This window comes from Lacerta agilis, chromosome 1 (assembly GCF_009819535.1).
Source record: "Lacerta agilis isolate rLacAgi1 chromosome 1, rLacAgi1.pri, whole genome shotgun sequence".
Lineage (NCBI taxonomy): Eukaryota > Metazoa > Chordata > Lepidosauria > Squamata > Lacertidae > Lacerta > Lacerta agilis.
Genome location: NC_046312.1, coordinates 4019150 through 4038853, shown reverse-complemented (window position 1 = coordinate 4038853; position 19704 = coordinate 4019150). Strand labels below are relative to the sequence as shown.

The following is a 19704-nucleotide window of genomic DNA, read 5'->3' as shown; positions in this document are numbered from 1 at the left end:
CCTTGACCTGAAGCGTGGAGCCAGTCTTTAGCTGCGATTTCCACACTGCTGCGGCTCCGACTAGATGGCCCCTTAGAAATAGACAATTCTCTTGCCCGCAAGGTCGCCTCCTTTCTTGGGGTGGGGGGTGGGGAATAACATTTTATTAATTTCAAAAAATAACATAACGACAGAAGAAAAAATAAAAACAACAACACTACAGAAGAAAACAAAACGTCATAAACAAAATTTTAAGTGATAGTTTTGCTTGACTTCCCTCCACTCTCCCTCTTGGTTCCATTGTTTAGTGCTTGTTTATGCACGTCCATGAAACCTTATATTCTTAGTAATCCAATTTTAAACCTCCTTCATCTTATTACAAGTGACTTTTAAAATTTATACTAATGTAAATATCAATACACGAAGCTTAAAGGGTTTGCATTAGACACTGTTAAAGGGCTCTATATGGGCTCTTGGATGCCCCATAAGGAAAAAGGCGCAGTTTTTTTACTTATATCAAGAGATTTATCCCTTATTCCAATCTCTCTCTCTCTCTAATCTTTCTTGGGCAGCAGGTTAACCCGCAAGGTCGCCTCCGAGCCGGCAGGGGGAGCTCTTCAAACGCCGCCGGCTCCCGGGAAGTCTAGGGCCGGCGGATGAACCATAGAGAGGAAGCCCCTCCTTCCTCCCTTCCCTCCCTTTTCTTCCGTGTATTTCCTCTCCCGGCGTCCCTCGCGGCGGCGGCGCGTGCGCAGTCCCCCCCCCTCCCGGCCGAGAGCCGCATCGGCACCATCATCATCATGGCGGAGCCCCGAGACAAGGCGCTGCAGGACTACCGCAAGAAGCTCCTGGAGCACAAGGAGATCGACGGGCGCCTCAAGGAGCGTGAGTAGCCGGGGCGGGCGGGGGAGGCGCCGGGGAGAGAGGCCTCCCTCGCGGGGCCGCTTTGTCACGGCCGGGCTTGGCGGGCACAAGGAGGGAGGGAGGGAGGGCTTCATAGGCCGCACCTCATTCCCCTTCTGTTCATTGGCTTGCATTCCTATCTGAGCCCAGTAAGAGCTGCTACGGGGGCTTCTGCCACGGAGCCCCGCGTCCCAAGGGGGTTGGGATGGATGGCCTTTGGGGGTCCCTCCCACCCCGCCTTTTCCCTCCAAGGAGCTCTACCTAGGACAATTAAAAAAAAAATCCTTCCATTAACACCTTAGAGACCAACTAAGTTTGTTATTGGTATGAGCTTTCACACTCACTTTGGCTTATGAACATTAGCGTGGGAAAATGATCGTTGGTGTGTACAAGAAGAAGATTTTGGATTTGATATCCTGCTTTATCACTACCCGAAGGAGTCTCAAAGCAGCTAAAATTCTCCTTTCCCTTCCTCCCCTACAACAAACACTCTGTGAGGTGAGTGAGGCAGAGAGGCTTCAAAGAAGTGCATGTACCCGAAAGCTCATACCAATAACAAACTTAGTTGGTCTCTAAATGCTACTGGAAGGATTTTTTTATTGTCCTAGGTAGAGCTCCTTGGAGGGACGCGGGTGGCGCTGTGGTCTAAACCAGTGTTCCCCAACCTTGGGCCTCCAGCTGTTTTTGGACTACAGCTCCCATCATCCCTAGCTAGCAAGGCCAGTGGTCAGGGATGATGGGAGTTGTAGGCCAAAAACAGCTGGAGGCCCAAGGTTGGTGAACACTGGTCTAAACCACTGAGCCTAGGGTTTGCCGATCAGAAGGTTGGCGGTTCGAATCCCCGCGACATTGTGAGCTCCTGTTGCTCAGTCCCAGCTCCTGCCAACCTAGCAGTTCAAAAGCACCTCAAAGTGCAAGTAGATAAAGAGGTACCACTCCGGCGGGAAGGTAAACGGCGTTTCCGTGTGCTGCTCTGGTTCGCCAGAAGCGGCTTAGTCATGCTGGCCACATGACCGGAAGCTGTACACCGGCTCCCTCAGCCAGTAAAGTGAGATGAGCGCCACAACCCCAGAGTCATCCCCAACTGGACCTAATGGTCTTTACCTTTACCTTTAAGGTGCTACTGGAAGGGATTTTATTTTGTTTCGGCTATGGCAGACCAACTGCTACCTACCTGTAACTACCTAGGACAATGATGTCAAACCTTTTAGAGACTGAATGCCCAAACCGCAACCCCAAACCCACTTATTTATCGCAAAGTGCCAATACGGCAATTTCACCTGAATACCGTACTGCAGTTTTAGTTTAGGGCAATGGAAACAACACATTAACATCTTTTGTCTTAAAAGAAAAACACAATAACAGAGCTTTCAATGATCCAAACAACTCTTTATTGAAAGGTAAAAGTTTGCATCATCCTTGTTTGGGAAATCACCAAAAAGGGAATTGCTCCCAGACAACATGGCTGTTTTGATGATTTCCCTTCAAGAAACACTTCTTTGGGAGATTTCGAAGTGGAAGCTGAATGGCCATCTGCCGTGGATGCTGTCATTGAGATCCCTGCATCGCAGGGGGGGTTGGACTTGGATGACCCTCAGGTTTCCTTCCAACTCCCCACAATCCTATGATCGATGGCGAGCTCGCCGGGCTGCACTTCTAAAGCCCACTCATGCGGGAGGGAGCAAAATGCTGCCAGGCTTACTGGCAGTTCTGCACCAAGGCGCTTTAAGACAGCAGAATGGAACGTCTACGTTTCTGCTGCAGCCCGTGGGTGGCAAACCGGCTACCCGCGCGCGCATGGCTCTACTCAGCGCGCATGCTGCCCCTACGAACTCTGTGCTGGGGCGATGGCACGCGTGCCCACAGAGAGGGCTCCGAGTGCCCCCTCTGGCACGCATGCCATAGGTTTGCCATCACTGTCCTAGGTTGGAAGGGACCCTCGAGGGTCATCAGCCCAACCCCCTCGCAGCCTCAACTAGCATCACACGTGGCAGCAGGTGGCCGTCCAACCCAGGCATAAAAACCTCCGGAGGCTACAGGCTCCTCAGTTAGATGCCTGGCATCTCCGGGTAGGACTCTAAAGCTTCGGAGAGCTGCTTCCAGTTGCTGTTGGCAATAAAAATAAGAATAGTTAGTTGAGAGTCCTGAAGGGTTGGGCTGGATGACCCCCAGGGTCCCTTCCGATTCTTCTTTGTTTTGGTTTTTTATTAAAGGTTTTCTTGTGTCACAAAGGCACCTACAGCATCTGCTTTTTTCTACAGATCATTCATATTCAGCGTGAGGCATTCAATGTTATAGACAGCATTTACATTGGGGGAGAAAAGGGGTTGGGAAGGAGACATTGGGGGGAGAGGCAGTAAACTTTCATTCTTCCATATAGTGTACTGTAAGGTTTTTATGTCAGCGTCACATGGGCAGGTTGTATTTCTATTCATTTATTGATTTTCATTGGCAATGAGAGAGATGGGGAGCAGGGCATGGTTGGTTGCCTATGCCTATAGTTGACTGCAGTGGGTTTTGTTTGTGTAAGAGTGGGAGAGGGGACTGCTTCCAGTTCTATGATTCCTACCCCGCCTTTTTCCTCCAAGGAGCTCATAGACTCCTAGAATGTAGAGTTGGAAGGGACTCCAAAGGCCATCTAGCATAGCTGTCAACTTTTCCCTTTTTTTAAAGGGAAATTCCCTTATTCCGAATAGGATTCCTCGCAAGAAAAGGTAAAAGTGGACAGCTATGCCATCTAGTCCAACCCCTTGCAATGCAGGAATCTCAACTAGATCATACATGGCAGATGGCCATCCAACTTCTGCTTAAAAACCTCCAAAGGAAGAGAGTCTACAGCCTCCTGAGTTAGATGCCTAGTATCTCCAGGTAGGACTCTGAAGCTCCAGAGAGCTGCTGCTACTCTCTGTTGACAATATTGAGCGAGATGGAGCAGCAGTCTGGCTCAGGATAGATGGTCAATTCGTACTTTCCTGTGCTCCCCTTGGAATGTCTTCACCTTGGGTAGACCTGCCTGGTGGAGGAGGTGCTCCGAGAGATCCCTGTTTTCCAGCTCCCCCCTTCAGCAAAAAAGCAGGTAGAGTCGAGAGGCCCCCTATGTGCTCTCACTTAGCATGGAAAGGTGGAGGCTTGCTGTTGGCATATGTCTATCTCAAGAGACAATGGAGTGTGCCTCTGGAGGTGAAGTCAGACCGCTGGAGAATCACAGCATGGTTTTTACTGCATTTGCATGGTGCTCCAAAGTGACCTCTTTGGGACATTAGCCTGGGCAGTGTGTATGGAGGTCCTGGGCTGCCCACTCTCGGCCTCACTGATGTGGTCCAAAGGAAACCAGAAGAAGACATTTGCTGCCAAAGTTCCATCTGTTCCAGTCTGTTTAGTACCTTTTGAAAGGCAGGGGTAGGGTGAGAACCTGTGGTCCTCCACATGTTGTTGGACTCAAACCTCCTACATCCCTGACCATTGGTCAAGCTGGGGGGGGGCACAGGGTGGAGGGGCACAGGTTCCCTAGTCCTGCCTTGCTTTCTTTTCCAGTAGAACTTACTTTCACATAAGTGTGCACAGGATCACAGCACACATTGGTTAGCAAAGCATCTGTGAGGGTCATTATGCCACGTTTATTTGATCGGGGGTGGGGGGTCAATGTATAAAGAAGTGCACTTTCGATTCTGTCTTGTGCACGTCTGAAAACAACATTTTACAGCTCCTATGTGATCATTTTGTCCGAGGGGAAAGATAGAGCACTGATTTAGAACATGCATAACAAGCTTTTTCAATGTTTTTTGTCTGTAGTAAGGGAACAGCTGAAGGAGCTTACCAAGCAGTATGAGAAGTCTGAAAATGACCTCAAGGCTTTGCAGAGTGTTGGACAGGTGAGTGTTTATTTATTGATAGGAATGTGTCAGTAAACGAGCCATTTGGGTGGGGTGCATTAGCGTCTCCAGTTTTTCTTGGGTTAAATGTTTATTTTTATGGGGCCCTAAACAGTTTGTTAGATTTCCGTATGCGGTTCTGGACTCAAAATGTTTGAGGGTACTGTGGTGAATGAACTTCATGCCCCTTTGAGGGACCCAGATAGGCAGGTTTCTTGATATTGGTTAGTAGGTCTAATCTTTTTTTCATTTTTTTTAAACAGATCGTTGGTGAGGTTCTTAAACAGTTAACAGAAGAGAAATGTGAGTTCATTAAGGGGGATATTTATTGGTATATTTAATGATTGTTTTATTAATTTATCGTATTTTTCACTTCATAAGACGCACTTTTTTCCTCCTAAAAAGTAAGAGGAAATTCTCTGCGTCTTATGGAGTGAATGGTGGTCCCTGGAGCTGAATTGCCCAGGGACCGAAAGAAGACCCAGTTTTTTCTTTTACAAAGAGAGAAGGGGGTGTTGAAAGGCTGCCGCTTTACAGCTGATCAGCAAGAGATGGGGGGAGAGATAAGGTCGCTGGCTCCCTTTCTGCAGAGGAAGCTGTTGGTTTCCCCAGCGACGTGTGACTGGCTGATTAGATTATCTGTCTGGAAACTGTAGAAAGCGCTTTGAGCCGATCCTTTTGGGTCTTTTCTTCTTCCAAAAGAAGATGCACAACTTTGAACTGATCCTCAAAAGGGGGGGCTTTCCCCCTCAAAAAAACTAGGTGTGTCTTATGGTCAGGGACTGGTATATTTAATGTTCATTTTGTTCATTTAGTAAGATACATTTATGCCACATTTCAAGGCATGCTCCCTTCTCAAGGCAGCAGGCAAAAGAGGACGCTGACAAAATAATTTAACAAGGCAAAATGAAAAGCCAAGTATGAATAGCGCAGCAACACTGGCGCATACAGCGCTGTGAAAACATTTTAGCAACATGTCCTTTTGCAGCCACAATTGCAGAAAAATTAAAATGCTGCCATTTGCTTTCTTTTGCTGCTTCCAGTCATTGTCAAAGCAACAAATGGACCAAGATATGTTGTCGGCTGCCGTCGTCAGGTGAGCATCCTGGGTTTGATAATTTGGGTCTTGGTCTCTCAGATCATAACTCAGACGTGCACAGACTTTAGGGTTGTAGCACATGCATGGGCAAATATGTCGATTTTTGACACTCAGTTTGTTCTTCCTTTTGGTGTGTGCCGTAAATTGCTTGGGAGAGTGTGGGCTGGGAGAGAAATTGTCGTGATGGGTTACTGTTCCTGTCCTGAACAGCACCCCTTGATACTTTAATTGGCTTAGATTTCAAACAACTTCGGAAAGTAAAATCTGTAAAATGGGGCCAGTTCCTATCAGAAAGCTGGCAAGTCACCTCATTTGGTTTGGATTCAACTCTGGAGCTGACAGTGCCCGGTTACTATTGTGATCGGAGCTGTCAGTTTCCGACAGCACCATAAGAAACGACTTCTTCTACACTAAGCTTTCCAAATCTTAACTGTTGCCTCCTCTCCTTTTGCATTCAGCTCGATAAAAGTAAGCTGAAGCCTGGGACAAGAGTTGCACTGGATATGACCACCCTAACTATTATGAGGTAAGGTATTCTCATCAAGTGGGCAGGAGGGGAGAGAGGGATGGAGGAAGCCTGCAGTGGAGCTACTGCAAAGTATTGGTCACAGAAGCATTTAGTAGCAATAAAAACCCTTTATTAAAATGGTTTAAAAAAATAATAATCTGTGTTTCAAGGTCTCCCTTGCTCTCTGTGCAGAAACAGAACTGGGCATTCCAAACCAAGGGCTAAGACGGAGTGTTTTCTTACTTGATTAAATTTCCAAGAGTATTGAACCATTTGCTTGTACCTGCTTCCTTTGCCATCTTGATTTGGTACGGTAACCATCAGAACGGAAAGGAGAACCAGTTTTCTACAAAAACTCAGTGCGTCGTAGCACTTGGTGTGCCAATCCGGGAATAAAAGGGATATAAAACATATTTGGTGAACTGGATAACATTAAGCTTGTTGGTTCAGGAGGCACGGTAAAAATTGCAAAAAGAAAAAAAAAAAGAATGGCACTCAGCTCAAAAAACGTTTTCAATAACACTGTTTAAATCTTGGAAGCACAGTATTCCTAATGCAGGCCTTATCCGTGTGTGGTTGTGTAGAGATGCCAGATAGCTCATGATTATTGGATGCACATTGCAACTAGTAATACCAGACATAGGGGGAAATACCATGAGTTTAAACCAAGTGCTAATCTTAGTTAGCATCACAAAAGGTATTAAAAATACCTGTAAAATTTGGTGATGGTTTTTTTTTAATATTTGCAAAGATGACATGAAGAGACATCCCCCTCCCATTAAAAAGAGTAGTTACTGAATCAGCTGATATGTATGTGTTAACCAGTGTTAAATAAAAACTTCTTAGTTTTCTAGGCTGGGTTATCCAGTCCCTCCTCCTGCTTAGTGTCAGATCTCCCATGACAAAACACAATTGCATCGTCCTTGACTGAATGCTACCCAGCCTCTTTCTTAAATATCCCCAACATGTAGAGCAAGCCTTCCCCACCTCCCAAGGCAGTCAGTTTACAGGTGAAACTCGAAAAATTAGAATATTGTGGAAAACTCCATTTATGTAAGCAATTGTTTTCATTAGCTACTGGAGTTTAATATTTGAGATAGACTCATGACATGAAAAGCGAGATGTGTCAAGCCTTCGTTTGTTATAATTGTGATGATTATGGCATACAGCTGATGAGAACCCCAAATTAACAATTTCAACTTTGGGGTTTTCATCAGCTGTATGCCATAATCATCACAATAATAACAAATAAAGGCTTGACATACGTCGCTTTGCATGTCATGAGTCTATCTCATATATTAGTTTCACCTTTTAAGTTGAATTACTGAAAGAAATGAACCTTTCCACGATATTCTACTTTTTCGAGTTTCACCTGTACTTAGGAATCTTCGTTTTTATACGTGGCTTACAAACTCTGGGTGGGGAAAGGGTGGGAAGTTGCTTTAGAGGGGCTTTAAAAATCAGCGGGTGACATCAGTTGTATGGCTTCTCCAATTTAGATATTTGCCAAGAGAAGTTGATCCCCTCGTTTACAACATGTCTCATGAAGATCCTGGAGATGTATCTTATTCCGAGATTGGAGGATTGTCGGAACAAATCAGGGAACTAAGAGAGGTAATTGCCTGCTTCGTTATTGGTCTGAATAGTGGATATGTTCACCTTGCTGGCAGGGAAGACATTTAAGTCTTTGGTACAATTTGGTCGTAGCGTTGGGTTTCGGAACAAGCATGCACACTTCTTCCCTGCTGTCATGCCAGTTCCTCTTCCCTTTCCTTATATCCTGTAACCCTAGATTGGTGTGAAATCTAAGTTGGGCAACATTGAACAAAACATTGCTGGCCTTGGTAGTTTAGCATTAGTTTCTGCTAGCCAGCTGTGGACTCCTATCCCACCACCAGTTTATCGACACAGCAGCTCAGGTTTTATGTAGGATATTTGAGTTGGCTTACACACCATTGCACCGAAGTCTTGCACACAACAAAAAGTAGCACAGACATGCTTTGATTAGGAGATAAGAAGTACCATATTTTTCGCTCCATAAGACACACTTTTTTCCTCCTAGGAAGTAAGGGGAGATATCTGTGCGTCTTATGGAGCGAATGCGTGGTCTCTGGAGCCGAATTGCCCAGGGGCCAAAAGCAGATCGTGTTTTTAATTTTATTTTTTTTGCAAAGAGAAAAGGGGGTGTTGAAAGGACCCCGCTCAGCAGCTGATCAGCAAGAGATTGGGAGGGAGATAAGAGTCCCTGGCTCCCTTTCAGCCCTGCCCTCCTTTGTTGAATGTGCTGCAGAGGGAGGTTGTTTGTTTCCCCAGCAACATGTGACTGGCTGATTAGATTATCAGTCTGGAAACTGTAGAAACGGCTCCCTTTCCTTAAGAAGCTGCAGAAATGTGAGCTGAATCCCATAAAAACGGGGCTTTTCCTCTTTGCTCTTCCCCCTTTGCAAAAAAGCTGCACAAATCTGAGCTGATCCTCAAAAAAAACAGGGCTTTTAGAGGAGGAAAACCAGAAAAAAAAAATTTCTTGTTTTCTCCTCTAAAAACGAGGTGCGCCCTATGGTCCGGTGCGCCAATGGAGCAAAAAATACGGTAAATAAGATAGAAAATTTAGAAATGAATTAGGTGAATCAATATATAAATTAATATAAAGGGAAATCTGGAATGCAAGAGTAAGTTTACAACATTCTTTTTTGTGGAAGTCAAATTAGTGACGGATGGAAGTCAGAGGGGTGTGGGGAGGGGATTCTGGTGGTGGGATAAAGAAAGAAATTTGTGTAAGGAAGAATTACAGTGTGATGTAATTTACTATATGATTTTGATATATGAAAAGTATTGTAATAATTATAAGATTGCAAATAAAGATTTATTAAATAAAATAGAAAAGTAGCACAGACAATTGACTTGTTTTGGAGTTGTGTTCACCTAGTTTTAGAGTAGACCCATTGTAATCAATGGACATAACTAAGCTAGGCCCATTCATTTCAGTGGGAATATACTGAACAAACATAATTGAATACCACTAAATTTCAACCATAGTTTCTTTAACAAAACTATGAGTTGACACAAAATTGTCCCACAGTTGTCCTACCTGCCTTTGAGGTGGCCAGACAAATCATGGTTAGGGAAGGGTGGCAGGTTCAGACACAGTGAAAACAAGCCAAGGTTTGTAAACCAGCAAAACCACAACAACATGGTTTCAGATTTTGATTTGTAGATGGGCAAGCAACCCATGGTGAAGCGATATTTCAGTGATCAAACAAACCATGGTTCAATAAACTATGACTTGATAAAACCATAGTTAATCATTAACGTGAACCAGGCCTTTGTATACCTTCTGTTTTGAATCCAAGGCACATTTTGTTACTTCTCTTCGCAGGTTATAGAGTTACCACTGACAAATCCAGAATTGTTCCAACGTGTGGGGATTATACCTCCCAAAGGCTGCTTGCTGTATGGCCCACCAGGTTGGTGTCCTTGGTCTGCTTCCCCCTTGACTGCTGAACAAACAGTATGACCCTTGGGAGATTTCATTCTGTATCAACTGATCTGTGGCAATATTCCTTCAAGTAGCGGTGGGTTGGTCACATTTTTAGGAGCCAGCAGAACTGAAATGGTGTTACATTTTAAACACCAGCATTGTTGGAGTTATTCCAGCCCTGTACAAATAATGCAGTAATTTTTGTCTCTCTTAATCCCTTTTGAAATGCTGTTTGAATCCCATTATTCTATACATTTTTAATCACATTGTTTCGTAGAATTTATATGTAGCTTGGCTGTAAAAAAACAAAAAACTCATAGCAGTTGTGCAGGAGAGCCAGTGTGGTGTAGTGGTTAAGAGCGGTAGACTTGTAATCTGGGGAACCGGGTTCGCGTCTCCACTCCTCCGCATGCAGCTGCTGGGTGACCTTGGGCTAGTCACACTTCTCTGAAGTCTCTCAGCCCCACTCACCTCACAGAGTGTTTGTTGTGGGGGAGGAAGGGAAAGGAGAATGTTAGCCGCTTTGAGACTCCTTCGGGTAGTGATAAAGCGGGATATCAAATCCAAACTCTTCTTCTTCTCTATTGTCCCATGAGCTCATAATAGCAAACATGAGTTTCCCCCTTTCCCCTTCATAACAATCTTCATAGAATCATAGACTTGGGACCACAAGGATCACCTAGTCCAGTGTTTCCCAAACTTGGGTCTCCAGCTGTTTTTGGCCTACAACTCCCATCATCCCTAGCTAGCAAGACCACTGGGCAGGGATGATGGGGTTTGTAGTTCAGAAACAGCTGCAGACCCTAGTTTGGGAAACACTGATCTACTCCAACCCCCTGCAGTGCAGGAATCTTTCGCCCAACATGGGGCTCGAACCCATGGCCCTGAGAATCTCTTGCTCTCCCAAGTGTGCTTTCCCTCAGGGCTAGCTCAGTCCTGGGGGGTAGGCCAGGCTGAGAGAGGGAGAGGGGGAGAATGAACCTTCCTGGTGAGCTTTTGTTTATTTATTTAAAAACATTTACAGGTCGCATTTTCTTGCACTTCCTGCACTTCCTAGCCAGCCCAATAATACAAGTTTTAAAACCCAAACAACATATCCATTCTTCCCACAGGAATAGCAGAGGTAGAAAAACATAATTAAAGGTAGTCACAGTCCAACCAATAAGCATCAATCCCAGAAGGCCAGTTGAGTGTCTGGAGGCGGTTGGAGTATGGATGGCGGATGTTGAATCCTGACAAGACAGAAGTACTGTTCTTGGGGGACAGGAGGCAGGAAGGGGTGGAGGACTCCCTGGTCCTGAATGGGTTAACTGTGCCCCTAAAGGAGCAGGTGCGCAGCCTGGACTCACAGCTGTCCATGGAGGCGCAGGTTAATTCTGTGTCCAGGGCGGCTGTCTCCCAGCTCCATCTGGTACGCAGGCTGAGACCCTACCTGCCCGCAGACTGTCTCACCAGAGTGGTGCATGCTCTAGTTATCTCCCGCTTGGACTACTGCAATGCACTCTATGTGGGGCTACCTTTGAAGGTGACCTGGAAACTACAACTAATCCAGAATGCGGCAGCTAGACTGGTGACTGGGAGCAGCTGCTGAGACCACATAACACTGGTCTTGAAAGACCTACATTGGCTCCCAGTACGTTTCCGAGCACAATTCAAAGTGTTGGTGCTGACCTTTAAAACCCTAAACAGCCTCAGTCCTGTATACCTGAAGGAGCGTCTCCACCCCCATCATTCTGCCCAGACACTTAGTTCCAGCTCTGAGGGCCTTCTGCCGGTTCCCTTGCTGCGAAAAGCCAAGTTACAGGGAACCGGGCAGAGGGCCTTCTTGGTAATGGCACCCGCCTTGTGGAACGTCCTCCCACCAGATGTCAAAGAGATAAACAACTACCAGACTTTTAGAAGACATCTGAAGGCAGCCCTGTTTAGGGAGGTTTTTAATGTTTAATAGATTATTGCGTTTTAATGTTCTGTTGGAAGCCACCCAGAGTGGCTGGGGAAACCCAACCAGATGGGCAGGGTATAAATATTAAATAATAATAATTATTATTATTATTATTATTATTATTTATTACAACAAGATAGAAAGTCTTAAACCCTATAATGCAGGACTGATAAGGCTTAACGGGCAGACTTGATTAAGGGGCTGGCTCACCTGGAGGGCATGATTGGAAATTTTGAGCGTGGGTCTCCCTGGTCAAAGACCTACACTGCACCTGTAACACGATGTTGCTTTGTATGTTCGTTTAAATGTATACCTTTTGCCACTTGTTTCCACTACTTGATGTGACCTCAGTGTATTGTCCACGCAGGTACAGGGAAAACTCTCTTGGCCAGAGCTGTCGCCAGCCAGCTTGACTGCAATTTCTTAAAGGTAAAACAATTTCTTTTAAGATTCCTTTCCAGAACCTTAAAGCAGACCTCCTTGATCTGCAGGCGCCACCGCCGCTCATGCTACCTGTAACAACTTTCCGCAGGTGGTGTCTAGTTCCATTGTGGACAAATACATTGGCGAAAGCGCCCGGTTGATCCGAGAGATGTTCAACTACGCCAGGGATCATCAGCCCTGCATCATTTTCATGGATGAAATTGACGCTATCGGTAAGGCTAAGCAGCTCAACTAGAAGCTCATCAAGCTTTCACCCCCACCCCACCCCCGACCAGCTGCCCAAAGAACTGCTCTGCTTACCTGTGATGCACTTTGCCCACGCGTAATGTACCTGATACAACTTTCCTGGAGGTGAACAAGAGTCAAGGCTAGGGAGACGCAGAAAGAAAGGGTGGCTGTGCCAAAAGCCTTTACGCCAAACACACAAGAGCAGGTGTGGAGGACCTTAACCCCAGGGGCCAGTCCTCTCTCTGGTCCTCGGGACTCTCCCCAGACCATCCCACATGTCAGATGCCACACTCCTCGCAAGTCCTGATTTGCCCTCTTCCTCGAGGGCCTTTGCCTGTCCTTGCACTGTGATAATGACCCTTGCCTCAATTCTGCATGCCTCAGATGTAGGCTAGTGTACAAAGACAAACCCACTTTTGCCTCTGGCCACGCCACTGGAATGTGGCCCCAGACATTTACCCGTGACAGAAAATTGGGCTGAAAAAAGACCCCCCCCAAAAAAAAACCCCACCTTGCAGCGTCTTCTGGCACGTGCCAACTAGCAACTGTACTGTATTATGACATCCATTTTCAAAGGCTGGAGTCGTTTACTTGGAGCATAATACAGTATGTCGGTGGGACGGGGGCTGAGGGTAACCTCCTGAAAGTAAAACTAATTTACTCAGGTAAGTACCTGAAAAAGGTAATGCCTCCCCAAGACCTTCTGTTACCCAGAAGTTGCTTCTGAGTGATGAGCATCTCTTGGAGGGAACCTTTCAAAACCCCTTTCTGTTCTTTTCTTTCCCCTAGATTCTAAGCAGAAACCTTGCACCTCAGCTTCCAAGTTGACTTTTTAACTCCCCTCGCTCCTTTCAGGGTTTGATGGGCTACCCTGCGTGGTGACCAGGGAAATGGTCTGACTGCTTTCCCACTGACTTTCTCCTCAGGTGGCCGTCGTTTCTCGGAGGGCACGTCAGCTGACAGAGAAATTCAGAGAACTCTAATGGAGGTAACGCTTCTCTGAACTGGAGCCGGTCGTCTTTCACGTGTACACAAACATCTTTGTAATCCTAGGCAGGCAGCAAAAAATGTGAGACTTAAGGATCAGTTGCTAAGATGAAATAGCTGAACAGTGGCTGCGTGGTGTTGAAATTGTTATGCAGCTGTTCTGTTATGCAGCTGTTCACCACGTAGTGCCTCCTGAAATCTGTTACGTGAGGTCTTTTCCTTGGAAGTAAAAGGTAAAGGGACCCCTGACCATTAGGTCCAGTCGTGTCCGACTCTGGTTGTGGCACTCATATCGCGTTACTCGCCAAGAGGCCGGCGTACAGCTTCCGGGTCATGTGGCCAGCATGACAAAGCCGCTTCTGGCGAACCAGAGCAGCGCATGGAAACGCCGTTTACCTTCCCGCCGGAGCGGTACCTATTTATCTACTTGCACTTTGACGTGTTTTTGAACTGCTAGGTGGGCAGGAGCTGGGACTGAACAACGGGAGCTCACCCCACCAACCTTCTGATCAGCAAGCCCTAGGCTCTGTGGTTTAACCCACAGTGCCACCCGTGTCCCTTTTCCTTGGAAGTAGACAACACCAAAAGCTGGATGTAGTGAACAGCTTCTGGCATAAAGCAACCATTCTGTGCCTGAAATGCAGTCCCATCTCCATGTCCAAGACTATAACCTTCACACATGTTCTTTCTCAGTAAACGATAGAGCCACCGTTCTCCTGGATCCTAAGGTCATGTCTCCATTGCCAGTTTCCATGGGTTTATAATAACTAATTCTAGTTAGAAGACAACTCAAGGCAGCCTTTTTTAGGGAAGTTTTTTATGTTTGATGTTTTATTGTGTTTTTAATATTCTGTTGGGAGCCACCCAGAGTGGCTGCGGAGGCCTGGCCATATGGGCAGGGTATAAGTAATAAATTGTTGTTGTTGCAGAACAGAAAATGTTTATTGAATATATGGGGGGGGGACTGTGTACACTTGAAAACATTGGCAGCATTAAGATAAATTCCAGCAGTGTAAACAAGTTTTGATGGATGTATTAATGGAATACCGAATAGTTTAGTTTATGTAAAATATGCAGGGATTTATGATCCGCAAATTGAACCATGGAAACAGAAGAAGGGGAAGTCATTGACATTTTAAGGTAGTTTAATGAATATTTTAAATTGTAAAATAGAAAACTTAATAAAAATTATACACAAAAAAGAAGGGTTGCAGAACAGCTTTGATAGGAAGCTTAGTTCAGACTGGCAGCAGGTCTCCAAGATACCAGGCAGGGATTGTTCCCAGCCTGAAGCTGAAGATGCCAAGGAAAGACTGAACCTGGCACCTGCTGCATAGATGCTGTACCACACTGCTCTTCTCAGCCCGCTCAGTGGGGCAAGTTCTCTGGCAATTAACCAAAGCTTTTGTTCTCTCGCAACACGTTCCAGTTGCTGAACCAAATGGACGGATTTGATACTCTGCATAGAGTTAAAATGATAATGGCTACAAACAGACCAGATACTCTGGATCCAGCATTGTTGCGTCCTGGAAGACTGGACAGGAAAATCCGTGAGTATGAGTTTCTGTAGGTCGGCGTCAGTCTGTGCCTCTCCTTTGCTTGCTTACCTTTCGAAATTAACATAGCTTCCCCCCCCCCTTCTAGATATTGACTTGCCAAATGAACAGGCCAGGTTAGACATATTGAAGATCCATGCCGGACCTATAACAAAACATGGGGAAATAGGTAAGTCCCTAGGGCTTCATGGATGCATCTGGGAGAGGGCTGGGCTTTGCTTTGCATATTCAAGTCTGTTTCCTGTAAGAGATTGTGCATTTCCAGGGAAATAGCCACCTTGGTCTTCTGCAGCAAAATTTTATAGCACACCTTCATAACTACAGTCCACAAAAATTTGTGCCATCATAAATTTGTTGCTCTTTAAGTTGCCACAAAATTATTTGGGTTTTATCCAGTGAAAGTTGTCCTGTTCACAGAAGGATGTTGGAACTGCCCCCCTAATACTGCCCAGATCTGTTCTGGGAGTTCCTCCAGCTCTCCCATTGTGGACATCAGGCAATTGACAGCTGGCCAGCCACAAGGGTGTGACGAACTTGGCCCTCGGGGGGTGGGGGAGTTAACAACCTGGCCCACCAGCCATATCTGTTTCCCACTTGTGCATTGCACCATACCGACCCACACTTATTTTTAGTGCTGATGGAATAGTGAAGCCGGCACAGCCAAAAAAACATTTTGTTATGGTGGCATAACGAATAGTATGTTGTATCAGGTTGTCTGACCTGCTCCTGATCTCTCTTGTGAACTCCAGCTACAAAAACTGAGGCTGCTGAACAGACTCTTTGAGTGTCGTATTGCTTGGTTTTGGGGGTTGAGGGGGGTGTTATTGCTGTTTTTTATACAGTGGTGCCTTTGTTCTCGAGCTCCATCTATACTGGAAGTCCATTCGACTTCCAAAACGTTCGAAAACCAAGGCACAGCTTCTGATTGGCGGGTTGGCCCTGGAAACAACGGCGACAGCCAAAACGAATATCCAGCTTCCGAAAAACTTAACTTCCAGGTTTGCGGCGTTCGGGAGCTGATTTGTTCGTCAGCTAAGCTGTTCGGGAACTGAGGTTCCACTGTATTGATTTTTTTTTGTGTGTCTTTATTTTGATCAATGTAAAGATAGTTCAATTTGATTGTGCACTTTTTAATGTTTTATTTATACGATCTGAGAAGAAGCCAGAGTATTTTTGCTGGTCTACGACCGTAATAAAGATATTTTTAAAAAATGTTTTATTTATAGTTTATGACTACTACTGTTGCGTTTTGAATTATGTTACTTTGTTCATGTTGTGAGCCACCTTTGAGCAGGGTTTTAACTATGGAAAGACGGCATGCTAATAAAACGATGAATGGGTGGGTGTAAGATTAGCCTGCTGGATCAGGCCAGTGGCCCATCTAGTCCAGCCTCCTGTTCTCACAGGGGCCACCCAGGTGCCTATGGGAAACCTGCAAGCAGGATCCAAGCGCAACAGCAATACTCCCCTGTTGTGGTTTCCGGAAACTCGGATTCAGAAGCTTGGCTGCCTCTGAATGTGGAGGCAGGGCAGAGCCATCCTGGCTGGCTTGTTCACACATCACACATGCTTCTGACTGACATGCTGTGTCAGTCAGAAGCAAAGAGTTCTGATTTTTGCAACAAGTTTTTGCCCTTATTCCAGAATTCCCATTAACCTAGGAATTCTTCTTTTATAGATTATGAAGCAATTGTGAAGCTTTCTGATGGTTTTAATGGTGCTGATCTGAGAAACGTATGCACTGAAGCAGGTAAGGAAACGAGACATCACTTTCCATTTTCCTGATCCTTTGGAGACTTATTATAAAGCTCACATAAATCTGATATCAGGAATCACAAGACAGAGAAACCAGTAGGAGAACACTTCAATCTCCCAGGACATTCTATAAAAGATCTCAAAGTAGCTGTCTTAATACAAAGGAATTTCAGAAATACAGTGGTGCCCCACTAGACGAATGCCTCGCTAGACGAAAAACTCGCTAGACGAACGGCATTCGTCTAGCGGAAGCTGCCCCGCAAGACGAAAAAGTCAATGGGGCTGCTTCGCAAGACGAAAATTTTTCGTCTAGCGAAAGCGCGGCTGTCATTGCCGCTTCGCTAGACGAAAAACCCGCTAGACGAAAATTTTCGCAGAACAAATTATTTTCGTCTAGCGGGGCACCACTGTAGACTGGAAAGAGAAGTGGCTGAATTGCAACTAATCACCAAACTTAAAACCATGGAGAAACCTGGTCTGAACAAAGACATTGGATTCTTATCTCATTATACATGACAAAGCTATCTTTAGCCATCTCACCCCTTGCCTTTCCCTGTATGACCCTGTAAAAATTGCAGTCGTTAATCGTCAACAGGTTTTCCACACCTATCAGCTGATCACCAATTCCCACCACCCTTCTGAGTCATACCCCTTCCCACTCCCTCACTATATTTAAGGGTCTGGTGACTTCCGTTTCAGTGTATCTGAAGAAGTGTACATGCACACGAAAGCTCATACCAAGTACAAACGTACGGTAGTTGGTCTCTAAGGTGCTACTGGAAGGATTTTTTATTTTGTTTCGTTTTAATTCATGATGTGTCACAGTTATGGAAATGAGAAGCGTGTGCATGGCCTCCATCCGCTGTAGCTCATGAAGGGAAGCCTTAACATGCTTGTAGGGTCTGAATTGCGATCATAACATTGCAGTTAAAACTGAAGCACAGAGTTGCCTGCACAAGCCAGATTGCGCCCCTTTCCTTCTCTCTCACGGCTTGATTCCCAAACTCTTGTGTCTTTGCAGGGATGTTTGCCATTCGTGCCGATCACGACTTCGTGGTGCAGGAGGACTTCATGAAGGCTGTCAGGAAAGTTGCCGACTCCAAGAAGCTGGAGTCTAAGTTGGACTACAAGCCCATCTAAGCATGACCACGCGGTTAATGGCTGGCTGAGACTGCATGGGAATTAAGGGGCTTGATAGGTGAAATGAGAAGCAAAACTATCCCTTGATTGTGTTTTTATTACAAGTGTCTGCATTGCGCCAGCCAGCTCGCCGGCTGTTTTGTATTAGTGGTGCTGCTGCTGCTGGGAAGCTCATGGTGGCACCCTGAATTCAACATGGCCTTTGTTACAGTCTCGTTCTTAAGCGCAGAGCAAAATGTGTCCTCGTATGAGAACCTAACGGAAACATACAGCTGGTTTGGTTCAGCAGATTGTAAGACAGTGCATTTCTTATTTTATATCATTTAACTTCCCCCCCTTCCCTTTGAAGAGTTAAATAAAACTTGTTTAAATCCAGCCTCCTTCGTCTGTTTTTTCCACAGTTTACTCTAGAGCAGAGTGGTCTTTGGCCCCTCATGATACAGCTTACCAGCATTGTGTTCAAAATCTGAAAACACCTTCATTTTCTTTATACCAGTGTTTCCTGTTGTTGTTTGGTCGTTTAGTCATGTCTGACTCTTCGTGACCCCATGGACCAGAGCACGCCAGGCACTCCTGTCTTCCACTGCCTCCCACAGTTTGGCCAAACTCATGTTAGCACCTTCGAGAACACTGTCCCACCATCTCATCCTCTGTCGTCCCCTTCTCCTTGTGCCCTAAATCTTTCCCAACATCAGGGTCTTTTCCAGGGAGTCTTCTCTTCTCATGAGGTGGCCAAAGTATTGGAGCCTCAGCTGCAGGATCTGTCCTTCCGGTGAGCACTCAGGGCTGATTTCCTTAAGAATGGATAAGTTTGATCTTCTTGCAGTCCATGGGACTCTCAAGAGTCTCCTCCAGCACCAGAATTCAAAAGCATCAATTCTTCGGCGACCAGCCTTCTTTATGGCCCAGCTCTCACTTCCACACCTCACTACTAGGAAAACCATAGCTTTAACTATATGGACCTTTGTCGGCAAGGTGATGTCTCTGCTTTTTAAGATGCTGTCTAGGTTTGTCATTGCTTTTCGCCCAAGAAGCAGGCGTCTTTTAATTTCGTGACTGCTGTCACCATCTGCGGTGATCATGGAACCCAAGAAAGTAAAATCTCTCACTGCCTCCATTTCTTCCCCTTCTATTAGCCAGGAGGTGATGGGACCAGTGGCCATGATCTTTGTTTTTTTTTATGTTGAGCTTCAGACCGTATTTTGCGCTCTCCTCTTTCACCCTCATTAAAAGGTTCTTTAATTCCTCCCCACTTCAGTGCTGTCAAGTATCCCGTTTCCCCCGGGAATCTCCCTTATTTCAAGCAGTTTCCCGCTGCTATCCCTTATTTTTTATATCCCTTTAATTTTCCGTTTTTTCAAAGGAAGCAGCTCCTCTCCCTCCCCCTGCTGGCCAGGGACTGGGAAGACCTCGCCTCCTTGCAGCCTCAAAGCAAACGGGAGCCATTTCCTGTGCTTACAGGCGTCGTAGCCCACGGGCAGCGTTTCCAAAATACAGTAAGCCTACTGCGCGCGTTCACACCAGTGCCGCCCACTTTTGCTTCTGGCTCCGCCCACCACTCCCATGTGACTGTCCCCGGGATAGGTGAGGCTGCTGATCCCTTATTTTCAAATCCGAAACTTGACAGCTATGCCCACTTTATGCCATCAAAGTCCTCACTAAAAATGTTGGAAAATGCCAAAGAACACAAAGATGGAAAAGGTTAAGAAGCTCCGTTGTTTTCAACTCTCGTTATTATAAACGAACCATTCAGACTTCACAAATACCAAGGTTAAGAGGAAACCTTTTTAACCAATCTCAAGTGTACCTAAAA

At 45.7% G+C, this 19704-nt stretch overlaps 1 protein-coding gene across 1 annotated transcript; it reads left to right on the top strand.

The window, feature by feature from the left end:
- The first annotated feature begins 707 nt into the window (after positions 1–707).
- Positions 708–18266, top strand: PSMC6 (proteasome 26S subunit, ATPase 6). Its single transcript, XM_033163689.1, has 14 exons — positions 708–864; positions 4675–4754; positions 5018–5057; positions 5798–5850; positions 6312–6379; positions 7861–7975; positions 9738–9825; positions 12149–12210; positions 12314–12437; positions 13380–13441; positions 14870–14990; positions 15085–15165; positions 16675–16746; positions 17773–18266. The coding sequence occupies exons 1-14, from the start codon at positions 780–782 to the stop codon at positions 17889–17891; spliced, it is 1170 nt and encodes a 389-aa protein (XP_033019580.1). The 5' UTR covers positions 708–779; the 3' UTR covers positions 17892–18266.
- Positions 18267–19704: the final 1438 nt, after the last annotated feature.